This window comes from Melanaphis sacchari, unplaced genomic scaffold (genome assembly GCF_002803265.2).
Source record: "Melanaphis sacchari strain LSU unplaced genomic scaffold, SCAv2.0 Contig4_pilon_pilon, whole genome shotgun sequence".
Taxonomy (NCBI): domain Eukaryota; kingdom Metazoa; phylum Arthropoda; class Insecta; order Hemiptera; family Aphididae; genus Melanaphis; species Melanaphis sacchari.
Window position 1 is genome coordinate 11,603,646 of NW_020271335.1, and position 20,888 is coordinate 11,624,533.

General features: G+C 25.0%; 1 protein-coding gene across 1 annotated transcript in view; it reads left to right on the forward strand.

Annotated features, from left to right (window-relative positions):
* LOC112598716 (ras-related protein Rap-2b-like) overlaps nucleotides 1-19,786 on the forward strand; it is a 91,854-nt gene extending 72,068 nt beyond the window's left edge. The window contains exon 4 of the mRNA XM_025345280.1: nucleotides 17,972-19,786. Coding sequence (XP_025201065.1) covers nucleotides 17,972-18,307 — 336 coding nt within the window. The 3' untranslated portion in view covers nucleotides 18,308-19,786. The remainder of the gene's footprint in view (nucleotides 1-17,971) is intronic.
* Nucleotides 19,787-20,888: the final 1,102 nt, after the last annotated feature.

The following is a 20,888-nucleotide window of genomic DNA, read 5'->3' on the forward strand; positions in this document are numbered from 1 at the left end:
ATCAGTGATGTGCGTCGATTTTTCACGATATTTTTATATTTGTAATCGTATAATATAGATAATTATAGTACCGTAAAAAATCATTGTACAAACACTGATCATACATAACTTTATGACTTAAAGTTCGATAATAGAAACATCTACACTAATATTAAAATTAACAAAGTTAAACGTGAACTGCTCAACGTAAAATTGCTAAGTGTCTACTTAACAGAAACAACAAATGCGGTCAACTTCTTATAAGTTATAATTGTATAATATTATAGTTGAATCCCATCAAGTGTAAAAAATATAAATACGAGTAGCGTTGTTAAAATGTACAAGCTTTACATAATTATATTATAAAACTATACAATTCTGCCGAATGAATTAATATTTAAAAAAAAATAATTTTAATTATTGATTTAATTAGTGATTTTAAACAATTTCGAATTTGAGTTTAACTTATTTCACAAAAAAAAAACAACTCAAAACTTTCTCTGATGAATCCTATATTAAAGTGATTTAAGATCTATTAATGTTTCTCGTTTTCAAGCTTGAATTATTTAAATTCTAAAAAGAAACTTGTATTATTTTGGAAAACCATCCTGTTGTAATATTGTGATTTGTGAAACAAGTATTTTTTAAACATAATACTAGTATCCAACATTATCTTCGGTGGAAAGACTTCAGCGGGGCTATTCAAGTTTTAACACCTAGAATAAATCGCCTTAGACATTTGACATGCTACTACACATACTGCAAATTAAATATATTCAACAAGTAACAACTTGAATATTAACAATTAATATGACGTTAATTTTAATTTTAATTTATTATTATAAGAACTAAAGATAACTGATTTCTTTTAAATAATATGTTATGTACATTTTAAGTTAAAATTAAAATGAGGAAATACATATTAAAATTATTTATTTATATTTATAGTGATAAAATAGTAAAAATATTAATTTACAAAGGTTTAGAAATATATTTGTTTTTTATGCATTTTAAACAAAAACTGAAAATATTTATTAAAATATCTATATAAACATTTTTTTTTATATTTATTTTAAATATAAAAATAAAAATGATCATCTGTATTTGAATTTAAATAACTGTTTATACAATTATCTTTATTTTATCTGGATACAATTTTTGTAATCTAGGCCCAACACTGTTAAGTTCATACTGCATATATATGTTTAAACAAAAACCCTAATCTTATAATATTATTATCTTTTATACATGTTCAGTTTATTATATTTACTTACCTACACTTTTAGTTGATTGTCATTCAATGTCAGAATAAACATTTAATGTTTAATAAACAAAACCTGTAACGCCAGCGATAACTGCGGCTACTGTTTAATATTATAATTTATTATTATTGATATATTTAAGACGCAAACTTTTTTTTTTTTTTTTATAATGTTTATTTAAATATTTAAGTAATTTACAATCTATACAACATTATGTACTATGAGCAAATTTGATAGTTAATGTAATATAAAGTAACAGAATTTAACATTTTTGGGTAGGCACTCAGCAGCACCACCCGAAAGACGCAAACCTAACCCCGAAATATAAACACTACTATTTTTAAGTAAAATAATGATTTTTATCAATTTGTAAGTAGCAGTACGCTCATTTTATTTTTATTATTATATAAGCTTTTAATTTAAAAATTTTCATCCAATGTTATCGGATTTCTTGAACTAGGTATTTTAAATTTTTAAGTCAACAAAACATCGTTTTTATTTTTATGTTACCTACAAACGTTTACCGCTGTGTCATGATAAACGTCACGATCAATATGATTATCAAGCAATTTATACGTTAAAATAACCTACAAATTTCTAATTTTAACGCACGATTAAATTACTATCACAGTAGATATATATTGAAGATCGTGGTTCTATTTCATAATATATAGTTAAGTTTATTTCCGGTTCATTCGCATAAACGTTATGAAACAGCCGCATATGATTTTCATTACACGGTAATACCTTTTTACAGAAATCAAAAACAATTGTTTATGTAATTTCGTTTTACGAGGTATAGGTAATAAATTATACGATATTAAGTTTATGCTTTATTGGAACTTGCGGTCGTCTTTACAGCGGTGTAAAACAAAATTAATTCAAAAAAAACATTATCTACTGGACAGCAGATATAATATCATGACGCAGGTATAATAATAAATTAGATTTCGTAACTTGAATAATAATCCACACAGGAGTCCGCAACCAACCGGATATTTCGGGTTGGTTTGGGGTAAAATGTCCCTCGACGAATTTTCAGGTTAAATACGGTATCGTCTTTTATACGTGAGTATAATATATAGGTAAAGCAAATTATTAATAATGTCGTTCTATACACGTGTATTGGTGTACGAAATAACATTATGCTTTATTGAGTAAAAAGGAGGATGAAGAAAAAAATTTACAAATATTTTATAAATTTTATACCATTATATAATTGATTAATTTATTGACAATTTTATTGTTATTAAACATAATATGATATACAGTACAATTGCAGATATTATTTTAAAATTTTGTTTTATAGTTACGTACTAGTAAATTCTTAACTTTATTTATACTAAATTTGTTTTAGTAATAATTTAACGTATATAAATAATATGACATAAACGTTCGGTTAGAAGTTTATTTTTATTTTCATCTGCTAGTTGATCGAGAACTATATCAAATATAAGATTTTAATCGTATTAGTTATTGAAGAATTTAAACTATTATAATATATAATAGTTGTAATCGGTATTTTGGTGTATTTAAACTAGAACGGAGGTTCCATAAGTTATAACTGTTTTAAAATACTATTTTGCATATTACATGCATAATGCATTACACGTATTAAAAGTTTACCAACGACTTCTATAACCAGTGATTAGTTTATTAGATTCGAACGACAACAGAGACGTTTCTACGCTTTATCTTGAGTCAATCAATATATTTAACTTTACTAATAAAGTAAACGAATGAGTATATTATATTATATAACATCGTTTTTAACACAAAATCCCATGTTCTTTGAACCCGATTTTCAGATACATAAACACAATTAAAAATTGAAGATTTTACTATAGAATAATATTTGATGTCATATTATATATTTTTAGTTACATAAAAGGAATTTAAATATTTCATACTCAATATAGTAAATAACACAAAGAAGGTTTCATTTATTATTTTTTATTATCTCTGCTATGAAGATGGACAATATCTCCTATGGAAATATCATTAAACTATAATTTTTTTTATTCTGAATCCTTAGATATCTGCAATACCTCAAAATCATACATTTGGTACGTAAAAAATGTTATCGTGTCAACGACGATATTATTTCATAATACAATATAATAAAACATTTATGTATGTTAAATGTATTTAATTAATATAATTATTTACAATTTGATTTTCAAATTGTATTCACAAAAGGAGCATTTAAATAACGGAGGATTTTTGTATAAACGAAAGCTACCAAATAGCTGATAGAAAGGTTAAAGTTGTGTATTTTTTATATTTATTTATGGCTATTAAATCGGTGATAATTTTCAAAGTATATTACCTAACCTATATTCTACATTAAATATACTATAGACACGAGAAGTATAATAGTGTAATAATGACAGTGACCTTCAAATCAAATCTAATCAAAATATCGATAACCATTTTGTTTTTTTCAATTAATATGTTATAATAAAGCTCTTATTACATGAACAAACCGAGTATTTAACGAGAAATGTCATTAGAAATAAATACTCGCGTAATTAAAATACTCTAATAAATTCGAGAAAATAACTTATACATTCAAATTGCTTTACATCCCACAATTTAGTATCAAACGTATATTATAGTTTACGTAAAACCGCTACTCATGAACACTAAACGCCAGACGTATACTTGAGTTATATGAACATTAATTATACACACATATATATATATTAATATAATTTAAAAAGATCAATATCATATCAACATAATACTTACTACTATAAGCAGTACTGAATATATGACTGAATTCACGTCACGGTTTTAATTCAAAAATGTATGTGAATGATTTAATACGTTGATCAAATAATGGAATTTTGTCGTTATTTTATAGATAATTAAAAAATAATAATAATCCTCAAGTTTTAACTTTTTTATCAATTATAAATCGAATTTTTAAAATGTATGCGTTTTTTCATCCATATGGTGTAGTGTACATTTTTTATACTTCACAATTTTGAATTCTGTAAAGTAATAATAAAAACAAACCTATTAATTATTATAATAATCAAATATTTTGAACGCAGAAAGAATATTTTACCATTTAATGTTGATATTCAGTTTAGTTTAAGTAAATAGAAAATATTAATATAAAATATGTATTTTATAATTTACTTGGTACCAAATACCTATTATATATAAAGTATATAAGTAAAATATAAATATTAATAATATAGTATTAATATTCAAAGGTTGCTAATACATTTTAATAGTTTAAATTCGGATTGGAGCTACTAAAAGGTAAAAATTATTTTTAGAACAAGTTATACTACTTGCACTTATTGTGCTGCATAAGTATTCAACTAAAATAAAATCACATAAATAGCATATACTCATGTTTGTTTATCTATACAATACAATAATAATTAAATAAATAAAATTATTTAATTATGTGGGTTTATTTACTGTATATAATAAATTATATAATTATTGAAAAAGGATTATTTGTATTGTGTTTTAAAATTTTAACAAACCAAACTAGGTTTTCCATTAACTTTTTCTACGTTATAATACAATTCAGTTCATGTTAAAAGGATTTTTGTGTTTTTATTTATTTAATTTGTGTTTTATGATTACATCGTGTTACGCATTTGTGTTTGGGTTTTCAGCATTTTTATATTCATAGCACGTCATAAAATCGCTGATTTTGACATGGCCGATGTAGTCCATGACAAATTAGATTGTCAGCCATAGTCTAACTGAATTAAAAACTTTTATTATTTTTATAACTGTTACATAATTATAACAATATATATATATATATACCGTAGATATAAATAAAAATTACCTCTAAAAATAATAAGAAATATTAACAGCTTTACAGTTTTAGTTGTTTTTCAAAATTTTAAATGTGTAAAATCCAATAATTTATCTTTTACTTAAATTTTTAACGATATTTTACTTATAGTTTAAATTAAATGATTAAATTTGTATGAAACAATTAACCTAAGGTAATAAAATATTTGCGGGGGGTCTTCTTATTATTGTATGGGGCTCTGAACAACTGTCCAATTAGTCGCCATCCCATAATCCGGGTCTACTTATGGTTCTAGAAAACCTAATATATCCTCTTAATTCACGATCAGATCTCTAATCATGTCTGCTTTAAATTCACTAAAATGCTCTTTTTGATTAGATCAATAGTAAAGAGAGGAAACATCTACAATATTAGTTTTCTTATTAAGTCTTCTGATTTTTGTTAGAAATAAACTTTTCCAACAAACCGTATTGCCCAAAACTTCTTGGGTATTTCTCATTTACTAAAATAAATTTATTAATATAACTTAATTAACATTAACATGCGATATATAATTTATAATTAAATAATAAATATAATCATTCTTAATCTAGCAAACTACTCGAAATTGGCACGATTTTAGCGAAATTTCGAGCGAAATCGATGACTAAAACTGTTTAGTAAATGAGTCGTCGTATTTTTCAAAAACATTTGTAATTTTAATAAAATATACTACAATTTATTTTAAATTATTCATCCGTAAATTAAAGTAAAAAATTAAACCTTTATCAATAATTATTCACGAAACAATATTTTAAGTAGGTATTATATATATATATATATATATACATAAATTTTTTTTTAACAAACAAAAAAAGTACAATACAATATAAATATTTAACTAAATTAAACATTAAAATGAATATATTTATAAATATAAATTATTTGTTTTTAAAAAAAATCATGTAATATACTAATAAAGAATAATATATTATAATATTATATTATATTATTTTTTAATTATAAATGATTTCAACTAAAAAATAATAATATACTTTATTGTACAATTTGGTAATACTTAATAGTTAAGATGTAATCTTGCTTTATTTTATGCTTTATAAATTTTGAATTAAAATTAAACCAAAATATTTATAGAACTACGTATACTGGATACCTATCTAATCAAATCAGCATTTTTAAACTTACTTTTTCATTAATTATGATCACGACAGTACAAAAAATAAATATATGTCTTATTGGAATTTCGTTTCACTGTTATAGGTGACTGAATTTTTGATAAGTGTGGTATGTATATAGTAGGTATAAAACTAACTCTTTAAGAAATGCTTCAAAATAGTGTTTAATAAGAAGATTGAATCTGTATAAAAACTATATTTTAATATATTTTAAAATAAATGTAATTCAAATCGCATAAAATATTTTTGGAAATTATTTAATAACCATCAGAAGAGGCTTAAATCGTTATAATTGATTGTATTCTACTGTTAACTTAGAAAATCTGTGACCTTAGATAGAAACTAATGTTTTGGGTGATGAAAAGTTATTTCTCTAAAATGATTAATATACTGGCACTATTCTAAAGCAAAATTTTAAAGAATGTATGACTTATTACAACTGTTCTTTTTATACCTATATATTCTTCATAGAAGCTTACCAATTTTTAATTTATTTTGAGATAATGTATATACATTTTATACCAATGAAAAGTTTGAAAGAAAGCTGAATCGAATAATATACTAACTATACTAAGAACTCATAGAATTCAATCAATTTATTTTCAAAGTAAAATGTATTTTAAATAATACGAGTACTTCAAGGAAAATAGGACAAAATATTATCAACTTGACCTATGCAGAATTTATATTATTATAAGTTTTATAATTCATTAAAAATAAAAATAAGTTGATACATTCCTTAGTGAAATTCAAAATTTTGTGAGTTATTAATAATCATAACAGCTAACATAATTTATCTTTTATCTTTTATTTTATAAAACTAAGCTATAGAATAATTTTTTTTCATTAGAATGAATAAAATTAAAATTATTAGACATAAGATAAAAAAAAAGTAATACCTACATAATTTGATCTAAATGAATAAATTTACTCACATCAAATATCCCAAGTCGATATTTTCTTTTTTAATTAATGGCTATCTAAACCACCCAAACCTATCATACACAAATATATAGTCTATAGATATCTTAAGTTTATTATTTCACGTAAAATTTAATACATAAAACTCATCACCACCACGCCCTTCGGCAAAAAACACGATCACGTTTGTTGTTTTTGTTCGGACTAAGTTTCCTTAAAATACATAGTAAACGATTCGTTTCAAGTGCACGTTCCACGCAGTATGCGAACCCACTTATTTGGACTGTTTGCTTGGTGGTCGTATGACAGGTTCTATATCCTTTAAGTTTTAATACATAAATAATATTATGGTTTATAAATATCAGTTTAAAAAGTAAGCAAAGAAAAACAAATATATACAGTATTGATACAAAAATTCAAAACTCTTACACACAAACAATATAACACTTTCAGTCTTCGAAGACCATGGTTTATGAAAATGCATAGTAATTTAAAATTGGAAATGATAAAAGTATTTTTTATTGTAACTTAAATAAACAATAGAAATACCAAAATACCTATGATCCGAATCGTTACAAATAATAATAACTTATAATCAATACTTTAAAAAGTATATTAATAAGTGATTTTTAGAATAAGTTTAAAAAATGTGAACGCAAGATAAAAAAAAGTGAAAATTGGATACCACTTTGCAGTACTATAAGTGTCGAGTTAATCAATGTGAATTGTGATGGATGTTGAATTTGAAATCAATGGTATATCACTGTATACGAAAAACCATTCTGAGCAGATACGGTCTATCAGCCTTTATCGCTAAGTATATTTCATATTAGGTTTTTTGAGTTTGCTATTAAACTAATTTTATTTTACTACCAATATCACAGTATAAGTTTATTTAATATTTACTAAAAACATTTCATTTGAAAATATAATTGTGTGTTTAAAATTTAATAATACACTAAAATTGTCATAGCCTTAAAAATAATATTTTTGGATTAAAACAAAATAATTAATAACGTTAAATTCATAGTTTAAAGATGGAATTTTGTTTAAATCTGAAGTTAAAATTTCTATAGGTCTATTTTTTCTTAAAATTTTCGATTTAAGTATAAGATATTTATGAGGAACTTTGTATTGAATTCTCAAGCTTATTAGTTATAAAAATTCTATATTTTATAAATTTTTACCTACAAAACAATTTGAAAATTTTCTTGATTTTGGGGAATTTTGTCAAAATTTCTAAAAATAAATTGAGTTTATGTATTTTAAATTTAAAGCATTTTATTGTCTACGTATCTCGTGTATATAGACACAAAAAAAGAAACAGATATCATTCTAAAATCAATAAAATCAATTAATTTATCGTTCTGCTCAAAATTTTAAAGAATTTAAATCATTAAATATGTAAGAAATTAAAAATCGTATTACGTATAAAAATTCTATTGTTTTTCATTAAAAATATTTACAATCTATAAAATATAATACAAATTAAAAAAAGTCAATTTGAAAAAATAATTCAAATAATTACAATATTATAACACATCAACACAAAAGATAAGAGTAGAAAAAACAACCATTGATATTATTTACTCAATAGCAAAACTATGAATAGTTATTACTTATTAGTAATAAAGTTATTAACAATAATAAATTAAGTTCTAAATTAAATATAACTGACGAAATATTCTTAATTCTCTATAACCTCTTATTTTGTAAACAATGAAAAATTACTAAATTCAGTTATAAAAATGGTTCAGCCTTAAACTTTTTTTTTTAATAAAATACTGATAAATTTTAAAATTATAAAAACACTACATAATAAAACTTAAAGTGTATTTTTTTTTAAAAGCAACACTTTTCACATAACAAATAAAAACACTCATCATTATAAAATAAATAGCTTTTTCTCTCTCCACTAGGCAAACAAAAATTTGAATAATTTTCGAGTTTAAAACCTTTCAGATATTTACCATTTGAATATATGATCAAATCTCACTCTAATTTCTCATATTAACTCCATTTACTTTAGCTTTTCGGGCCCGGTTTTAATAAGTTCACATTTTTTTCATCAACAATTTTAAGCCATAAACTTTTTATCATGATATAACTGTTTGCGAACTGAATAAAAAAAGATATAGAAACAATACAAGTAGATAATCTAATCATTTTCAGAACGATCAAATTTGATTTTATACAGTAGCGCAACATGTACCTGTAAATACGGGAAAACGGTTTAGATACCACTTTTTATTTAGATACACTAGTCACATGATAATTTATAGTACTAATGTAAACGTTATAATTAGTCGAGGTCGTATAGTTCCAGTAAAAAACTCAGATTCGAACAAGTTTTATATCATTTGATAAACTGCGGATCGATACATAAAACCGAGAAAAATACATCTACCATAAATGTTTTAAAGCTTTTAAACATTTTTTTTTTTAAATATAACTTTTTTTTTATATAAATATATTATATTTCTTGAATTATTCTTGCACATATTTCTTTACATATTTAGTTTTAATTTTTATAAAAATTATTTCACACATAATTACCGTTAAAAGATTCGATTGGAATAGTTTAAATATTGAATAATTCTAATAACGCATAACAGGTGTTTACTTAAATAATTGTGTATAATTGATTTTTATTTTTTTTAAATGCCAACCCCCGCGGTCGCAATGCACCTAAGTATATTTACGATTAGACGCAAGTAATAAGTACATAAATACCTACATAATAATTAATACTATTTATTCTCGGGATGAAAAAAAGAATAAAATCGGTGACGTTACAATATATACGCAATGCCCCCATGGAATCAATCATTTCATAAACTATTGGATGTTTAAAATGCGAAACTTTTCAGTATAATACAGAACTTAAACAAAATACACTATGAGTACCTATTACATATCAATGAACATCGTCTAGCTCAAAAAATGCTAAATAGGTAAATATATAATGCATTTTGTTTTTTATTACGAATTTATTCCGAATCCTAATCGATAACCTTACAGAGTCTCAAATAACTATACAATCAAAAAGGTAAAATATATTTATTTTTTCCATTTCATGCGAAATGGCTGTCCTACAAGTAGGGAATTCGATAAAATGTACGATATAGAACATTATCGATTTTACTTTGTGGATGCCACATTTATGCACAATATAATTATACGGTACCTGTTATAGACTTGTCTAATAGACATTGTCTATATATAATATTTAATATTGTTATTATGAATGCACTTAACATTTATGTTACAATCTACAGAAACGACACTTACACCTACTCACTTTGCAATAAAGTTTGCTGCAGTTGTATTAGCGAGGCGATGAAATAAAATATCCTATTAAGCGACTGTTTAGAAATGCACAGCTATTTTATAATAAACCACCGCAAAATTCGACGCTTATTAACGAGCTCAAATAAACGAGAGTACTATTTTGATAAAACCGCTTAGCGCGACAATATGATCTTATTCAATTTTAGTTTAATATAACAAGTATATAGGTTGGTACATAAAAACTGTTTTAAGCGTAGGTACACAAAATTCTTACACATATTTTAATATATAATAAACTTGTATATTATGTCTTAATAATTTATTTTTTATATTGCCATTTCCTGCACAAGCACAAAAATATAGGTGTGTGTTGATAACGTATGAATTCAACGACCAAGTCAATATTTATAATAATAAATTTATAATAGGTTTCTAATATTAAACTGGTATATTATGTGACCCGTAGGTATGTGTAAGAAATCTCGCCAAGTTTTGGAGATTATATTAATATTTAATATCCAAATAAATGCTCAGTTGTATAAGCTTTCTGCACTTATTTTGTTTTTTTATATCATTAAAATTGCACTAAGTATATTCTAGAACGAAAAATATGAAAATTTCATGACCTAAGAATGTTATAGGTACTTATGCGAATCTTAATATGTTTACGCAATTTAAATAGGGACATTCCTGGTAACATAAAATGATGAATGTTATACACTTATACGCAACGTTTTCGTGAAATAAATAGTTTTTGATAAACACTAACGTTTGTGAAGTCAGACGTAAATAAGTTTATTTCCTAGACACCCACACAACATGTATCGTGTAGACTAATGAATAATGATCGGGTGGCACGACAATAGAGATAACGGATTATTCACAATAATGTTCATTTACATCTCAGACATTTAAAATATAAATGAGAGATAAAACGCCCATAGATGCTTAATCACAACTAAATCAAACCCGATTAATAAAACTCATTATTCTATTGATTATTCATTTTAAATTAAAACTCAAGAGATTAAGAGATTAAAAAGTGATTTTAAATTAGATAGGTGCTGATACTTAAGTGATAGAATTTACATTTTAAATTCAGAGTGAACCGATGAATGTATTAATTTTACAATGTTCTGTTTATTTTCTTTGTGTCTGCTATCACTTTTTAAGGCAGTAAAAATGCTTCAGTATTCAACTTTGTGGGTTGTTTCTAATAGAAAATTGAATCTATTTGGTATTTTGGAAATTCAAAAGTAAAAAACTTCCAGTACTTTTCTTGATAATTGGAAAACCTTATATAGATACTTGAAATTTTTAACAAATATTTATTTGATTTTTTTCTATACATGATAATATATTCAAAATATTTTTTGAGTTTTCTATAGATATTTAAAATTGGAAATTTTTGTGAATTTTATTTATTTAAATTTTGGAAAAAAATTCATATGGTAAAAAGCTTTAAAATGTATTACAAAATTCCGTATAAGTTGTTCTTATAGCTATATAAAAATATGTAAAATACATAGACACAATTTATTTTTATAAACATTTAAGTTTTAAATGTTGACAAAATTTGTCAAAATAAGGAAAGTTCTCAAATTATCTAACATTTGAAAAATTATAAAATATTAAATTTTTACAGCTTAAGTTTAAGATTTTAATACAAAATTCTCTATAAAAAGTTTATTCTGAAACCAAAAATAAAAACATAATTTTTTTTATAGACATTCAAGTTCAAATGTGGATGAAATTCCATGTCTAAACTATAAAAACAATATTCTTTATTTTTTTTTTTAATTCAAAAACATTATTTATGAGAATAAGAAATATTAATGTATATTATAAATTTGAATATAGGTGCACAATAAAATTTTTAAAATATGTGTAGATTAATTTTAAGATATTACTTATTTATACTACTGACCTATTCACACTATTTACGGTAAGGTGGTATTGACTCAAATGTTAATATAACTAGTATAATAATTAAATATTAATATCATAAACTCAATGATTTTAGAAAAAATCAAATCAATACCATAATACCAATAATGAGAATAATAAAATTTACTTAATAATGTAGGCTGACATATAGTGTCTACTCAAAATCATTTTTCATATACAATGATATATCATTAAATTCATATTTGACACATCTATTTCAGCGACCCACTCAACACCTACTGTACAGTAGCTAGAATGATATCCACTTACTTTAACTGTTTTTTAATTTTTTTATTTATACATGATTCATGATTAAAAATGATTCGATCTTAAAACTTATAAAACATAATATAATTTATGCTTAGGTTATAATTTTTTTTTCAAAGAAAACTATAAATCTTAAAAGATTTCTCATATTAAAAAATGAATTTAAAGTTGTTACACAGTCAAAACCTTAGGATAATAAAAGAAAAAAAATTACCAGTACTTTGGAAATTTTAATAAATTAACAAAATACGAGAATATTTACTCAATCTCAGTTTGACAAATTACAGATTTTAATACACATTAAATAATTTTAAAAATACTTTAGGTCTTTTTAAAATAACTGACTTTAGTAAAAATCATTTTTGATTTATTTTTATATCATTTTTATTTCTATGTCAAAGTTAGGAATTGAATAGGTTCAAGATCATTTCTAAAAGTTTTTCTTACATCAATTTAGGATCATCAAAAATACAGTCACATTTATTTTTTTTAGAGTTTGAAGTTCATGTTTTAACATAATTTGTCAAAATCATAAAAATTAGTAAATTATTTAATAATTATTTTTTAAATGTTAATACTTAAGGTTCAAATATATTTATATATGCAACATGATCATTAAAATCGTTAAAATATTATTATTAAATGTTTTTTGATGTTAAATCTATGTCAATTTGTGATTCGTAGCACTCGAATTTATTTTATTCCTCAATAGCATGCCATCAGCATTACAACTACAAGTCTTTTACTGAAATACGAAAAATAAATATCAACAAAAAGACGTATTATGCATTTATATATACGTTTTACAAATTGTTGTATATATTTGAATTCATTACAGTTCAGCTTCCTCGATAAAATTTATTAAAAAAAATCGTGAATCGCATTCCCATCATGTAAGCATAACGCACAATATAAATATCATTATAAAATATATATAAATACAATATTCATCACCTCTGAGAAAATTTAATTGGAATTTACATAATTTACGGATAATATATACAACTGACATTCGACTATGTCTTAATTTGTTCAAACACATATACATAGTATTATAACTACACGTGGACCATTATTTAAATTTGCTAGATCTGAAAACAAAATTATCTATAATATAATAATGTGGTTTCAACAATATTTTTAATGGAAATATCATTATATCTACAGAAGTAGCTCATAGTCATAATATATTCTTCAGTTTATGAATCGTACGCAGACTGTCAATGCAATTTACGCCGTGATATTTCGTAAATATACATACATTATATTCGTACGTACGTATAATGTTTATGTGCATACGAATGATATTGACGAATAGATGTTGGAATGTAAAACAGTTAATAAAATAGCGATTTCGTAAATCTTTGTAAATATGAAATGTGCATACATTTTAGATTTTTGACAAAATATAAAATATGTGTACTGTAATGCATGCAAGGACTTCTATGTCTATTGTTTTTCTATATTTTTTTTTTTTTTGTTCTTTTAATGTATAAACATACCTGCACTTGATTAAATGATAACATACGCTGTGGCATGATTGTATTGTATCTGGAGATGACCATAACCGTGGGAGGGTGAAAAGGGAAGGGTGGGTGTTAAATGTGTATTGTAAATAAATATTGTGGAATAACGCATCAGTGAACATTGCTTTATTGTGATTATTTGGCTAAGGGTGAGTTGCAACCCGACTTATCGTTTCTGGTGTTGATAAACGATGAATTGCAGCCGATAATATTTTAGGTATAATAGGTATTCGTTAACCAAAATTCGCAAGAAACTTGTGTACCTACCCAATAAATACATAATTACATTCAATGGAATTTAGTGGTTCAAAATATCGAAAAATCAGTTTGTTCAAACCGATTTAAAATCATCTCTCGCCGGAATAATGAACCATATTAATAATATGATTATTGTTTGGAAATGAAATATTGTCTTTAAGATTAGTATATTTATTTTGCTGGTATAGGTTTACGTAAACCACACAAGTACATAACTGTTCTAATCGTCTATAACTGTACATGTACTTATGGTATTTAATTATGAACAAGCTGCGTCGCCAAAAAAGCTGTCATTTAGGTACCTAGGTGGACGACTCTAATACAAATAAAAGTGACCCTTATAATGTTTATTTTTGGTTCTTTAGAAAAAAATAAACAATCTGTAACTAATAATTAGTATAAATAGTCATGAAATCACAAAAATATTTATAACTAGCAGTATTACAAGTATGTATTACTAAATATATTATATATATATAATACACACAATACACAATATGTATAAAGTAATTTTTTGTAGAAAGTTAGAATTTATTTTAAAAACATCAAAATTAATTAATACTGTTGTTAGTTAACGTATCAATATGTTTATCAATAATAAATCTGTTAAAATTAAACAGTAACGACAAAGTCAAGAGAAATACAATTAAAGAAGTTTAAAATCATAGAAATAATATCTAAATCTTGATCTAAAAAGTATCTACATTCCAATTTTTAATTGCCTTATCCGCTTTGTATTTGTGTGTTATAACTAAGTATACCTATACTATAAAATTTATGTTATGTTTTCAATTTTCAAAATTCTCAGTGCTATAGTGCGTAAATATATACTTATCATTTACGCAACATGTTTTTTTTTAGACGACGATTATTGACAACAAAGAAATAGTATTTTATTTGAATCGGCGTTTACGATGTAATGATGACCACTTATATTTCATGTGGCCCTCAAACGTTTCATAAAATTGAAAAATATAAGTAATAAGTATATTACACACCTGCAAGTACCACCATCGTATTATTTTCATTAAATATACAATACGCGCCGCTATTTGATATTTCAATATTAAACTTACCTACAAACCTAAGCGTGTTACCTTTTTTCGTCATATATTGTGTTACACTCTATATTCGCACATTTCACGTATTAGGTGCTTAAACATTTTTTAAGTATAGGTACTCAAAAATTTAAAACCAGTGGCCCACTTAATAATAACCATATAAGCGATAACGTATACCACGGTTAGACCATATTGATTTTTTTTTTTTTAATAATATCAAAAATAATAAATAATCGTATGTTAGTCAACTACAGCAACGATATTAGTAGGTACGACTCTGAGCAATATAACCATTTAAATTTAAATAAAACTTTAAAATTTCTATCGATCTGAGTATTAGAAAATAAACGCACCTATCAATGTTATAATAAGTTAAAAGCACTTAAATGTATGTTACCTATTTAGATTATTTCTTTAAAGAATAGACATGTCTAGTCTTCGTGGTTGTCAAACGTATTCATAAAAAACGCGTTCTTAAATATTTAAAAAAAAATGAAACATTGAATTCAACTTAATAGACATTTTATTCAGAAGTGTAGATTTTACTTTTACCTATGCATTTTTTCCTATGTTAATAGACACTTTCTATAGTAGAAAAAATGCTTCAATATTAAAGGTCGTTTAGGTAACAGATAGGATCTAGTTTATACCCTGGAGGTATTTATTTTTTTTTTGTTACTCAAAAGTATATAGTTTATAGCCGGGTGACAAACATTTATATTATTATATTATGGACATCATATCATTTTCAAAATATTTTTTTCTTTTATTTTACTATTGATAAACATTTAAAACTTTCTACTTGTTATGCGGAGTAACACTACATTATACATTGTAATAATATCGTATAATACTATAATATACACTTTAGATAAGTAGGTAAATATTGTGTCAGTTTCATAGATGAGCTTTTTATAAAAAAAATTGCACATCCGTCAGCCAACAATACAATGTAAATATACACGCAATGGCCGGAGTAAAATGTTTGTATACATAAATATATAGGTAGGTACTTAGGTATATTATAAACATTATACACGTTCTATGCAAATTGTTTCGTTTGCATTCAACTCGAAATTCGCTAAACACAATTGTAAGTTTTCCTTCTTTTCACCGTACGAACAGCCGGTGTACACTACATGGTGTGAACGTGACATGTATATATAATGTCATGAATAGGGTGCGTATAAGTAAGTCTTCGTTATGATTGTTATATTTTTTTTCTCAGTTTACTAGAGAGATCATTTTTTTCACTAAAATATAGTCACACTTCTTATGACCCAACTTGATAAATTTAACACAATATGGGATTGCACAAGGCAACGCGACACCACTATACATTAATTAATAGCGATGACCAATAATTAATAAGTAACCTACGTAACAATTACGCAACAAGTTGATGTAATTTAATGGACGGATTAACCTGTTGCAGTTGGTAGATGTATTCAATATGAAATAATATAATATACATTTATTAAATGTACATTACAATATGAATTATCAATAATTATTAAAGTTATATTTTAATGATTATAATATATATAAATATTGCAGCAAGCACATTCATTTTTATAATGTATTTTTTCGTTTGCATTGCTATTTATAAATCAAAGAAACCTTTTGGATTAGTTGCGTCATTTGTATTAAAATACACAGATACTGGATTATTAAATATAACAGCTGTTACAGTGCCTAAATTTAATTTTAATTACATTGACAATTAACAGTTATAAAAAATAACAATATTATCATAGTAAGATAATTAAATACGTTTTCATTTAATTGCAAAAGTTCTGCAACAATATAATTACATTTTTTTTAAATACAAGGAGCATACTACTTATCTACTGTACAGTTTTTCAGATATAAGTAAAATCAACAGGTATCATCGTTTTATGCCTAAGCTTAATATCTATATAATATATTATATAACTACGAAATGAATGGGTTATATAATTATATGAATTACGATGATTTACATTATACAGTGATCCTAATAACCTTAGTACTTAAAGCTGTACCATGAATAAAAAAAAAAAAAATAAAAAAATATTTCAACGTGTAAAACTTAAAATAGATCTTTTAAAATTGTAGCTAGGCCGTCATCTGTATCTACAATTTATCAAATACCCTCAACGTATAGTTATAAGTAAAGTGATCGCTTATAGCTGTCATTTAAATAAAATAAATAAAACCATGAAATAAAATTATTAATTATCGAGATATCGTATATATTAAAACCGTCAAATATGTCATATTATGGAGTGAACAGTCAGATGCAGGTTTATATTGAAAATAGAAATACCAAACCAAATCAAACCTAACCTTAGAATTATGGGTGCCGGGTGCGTTATGAGCTAATCCCAAATCCTAAGCTAATAAAATAAATGATGAAATTAGAACAATATTCGTATTTTATGAAATTTAAAAAATTTGTAGTATTGACATATAACCTTACTAAAACAACATCCGTGTGTTATTTTTTCGACAGGTACCGTACGAGGAGACGTCGTGTTTAGTGGAAGTGGACTGGGAAAACGGTTTCGTGGAAACGTCTGCAAAAGACAACATAAACGTGAGCGAAGTGTTCAAGGAACTATTGAACCAGGCGAAGATCAAGTACGACCTGGGACCGTCGTTGAGGCGGAACTCGGCGCGAAGACAATCGTTGCCGTCCGGCGGCGGTTCGGGCCAGGGGTCGATGGTGCCCACGCCGGCGCAACTTGCTCACCTGCAGAAAAAGGCAAGCGGCAAAGATGATGGCGGTGGTGGCGGCGGCGGTGGAGGTGGTGGGAGATCAAAACGCAACTCGTGTTCGATATCATAAAAATTAAATTAAAAATAAAAACAAAAACATCAAACGAAAAATAATTACTACCACTACTATATACAGGGTGTGTAGAAATATTCGTATTTGCCTAACTACGACTGCATTCTACAATACTCACATACCACCACCATTAAATACATAATTATTTATCTCTAATTTCGACTACAATAATTAGGTACTACTTACTACTATTACTATTACCACTGCTTCTTCTAACTGTACATACTTTTACTTATATAACTACTGTTGGTACTGTTGCTGGTGCTCCTAAAATAACTAGCCATAGATACTTATAGTACAACGCGCCTTGTGACGTTGAAATTCTCAATTAAATAAATGAAAATTTGTACAAAAATTTAAAAAAAATATAATAAAAAAAAAACTTGATAGAAAGAAAACACATGTGAGTTAATATTTAGGTACTAAAATTAGGAGACTTGATCATATAGATGATAACTGCATGTTGAATGTCTGTTAAATTTAAACAATATTTTGAAATTATTATCATTATGTAACTACAAAATTTCAGATGGATTTCTTTCCATTGTTATACTTGACGTATTACTTGGTTTGTTTAAACTAAATATAAATATTATATACCTAACTCATTCGACTTATGATAAATGTTTATGGTTTGTTTAATAGTAAATCTAATGTTAGTTGTGTAGTGTATTGTTAAGTATTGTATTTATAATTAATTCAAGAGTGAAGAGTGAAGAGTGAAGAATAATCATATAAAATAATACCATTTATATAATTGAAACCTATGTAACACCTAAATACTAATAGGTACACGAAAAAATACACTTCAATATTCAGGTTCACGATGATAGAAATACAATTAAATAGGCACCCACGTGTAATTGATTTTTTGAGACAAAATATCAACGCTTTATGGATTTTTACTCTAGATTGAAAGATTAAAACAAAAAACATATAGGAAATAATATGTATATAACTACGTTGGTCGGCTAAGCGAGTATAAACTACAAGTAAAGTTTTTCTTTAAACGACATATCTGAGTTTATACATGTGTATACAGTATACCTACACATTGTGTTGTTCAAACTTCGTTTACAGCAACACCGTGAGTATGAGCATATATCGACTCGCAATAGCTTTCGGATTATTGTAGAGAGAGGGAAAAAGAATAAAGGAAATTTTCTTTATCTCATTCGCGCAGATGGTGTTTACGTGTACACGGACTTACCTGAAAAGGATTTCCTGTCTGTAAGTTTTCAAAGTTAACATAACTTGTAAATTGGTCACAAAATCGACACAGTTGCTTATGTAGCTTTGTCACTCTATCAATTCGGCAAATTTCATATAAATATATGTACACCGCGTCAGGAGGAAGATTTCAACCGACCTATACTTCTATCGCTTTCGTCCTCGTCGACAACCGTACGAATTGTAATTATTTTATGTCCAAGATACATTAATCTATGTAATTTGTTTTCATTATTTTAAAAATGTTCGGTGTAACCTTGTCTTTTAAAAAAAATTTAGAAGTTAATTTAATATCTTTAATAATATTGTAGTTTTCTAAAAAAAATTAAATATGTCTACAATTTAAAAAGTAGGTACCTAGTATTGATATTAACTCCCGATGAAAACTTCAAATTATCATAATTCAACTTACTTTTGGCTGGTCGGTGGTAGGTAAAATATAGAGAAAAAAATAACTATAACTTTAAACATTCTTGGCTCGAATACTCGATATAGTACTTTAAGTTTAATTGATTATTAAGCGTTATACATTAAGATGAGGTTGCATTTTATTGTCTCTATTATTATCAAACTTGTAAGTAACAATATTGGCTGTATTTTTTCAATATTCTAATTTTGAAATAAGTTAGGTACTATCTATTTATGAAACAAAGACAACAAATAAAGGACTGGCTTTTAAAATCTTAAAAGGACGCCACATCTACCTATGTTTTCTTTGTCTTATAAATAATATAAAATATAGTAAATTTATCATTTACAATAATCCATTTTACTTTGTTATTTTTAAATTTATTGTGAATTAACTTATTATAAAATTGAATGGCAATATTATTATTTAGGATATTTCAGAAGCTTTTATTAATATTTTAGTTTTTAATCAAATTAAGATTATTTTTAAATGAATAAAAAATGTACAGTAGATGTGGCGTCTTCTTAATCAAAAGTTTTATCTTCGTTTTATTTAAACTTAAATGTGAATATGCATGTTATTAGCTTAATGATATATTAATTGCTGGAAGCATATGAAATAAAACTAATAATTGCATTATAATATGTGACTCGTTATTGATGGGTAAAATAATGAAAAAAATGTTAATAATGCCACTAAATGTATGTGGTGTATCATATTATACTGTATACAACAGAGATACACAATATATTTAGAGCCCTGAAACAAAAAATAAAAATTTGAAATATCTATAGATTAGAAATCGTGTCATCGTATCTGCCCTTATCTTATCGTCTATTTTATTTATTTTTGCACACATTAATTTAAAATGTATTAACTAGCTATTTAAATACTCAATAAAAATAAGTAATTCGTCAGCTTTTAAAATACAAAAATGAC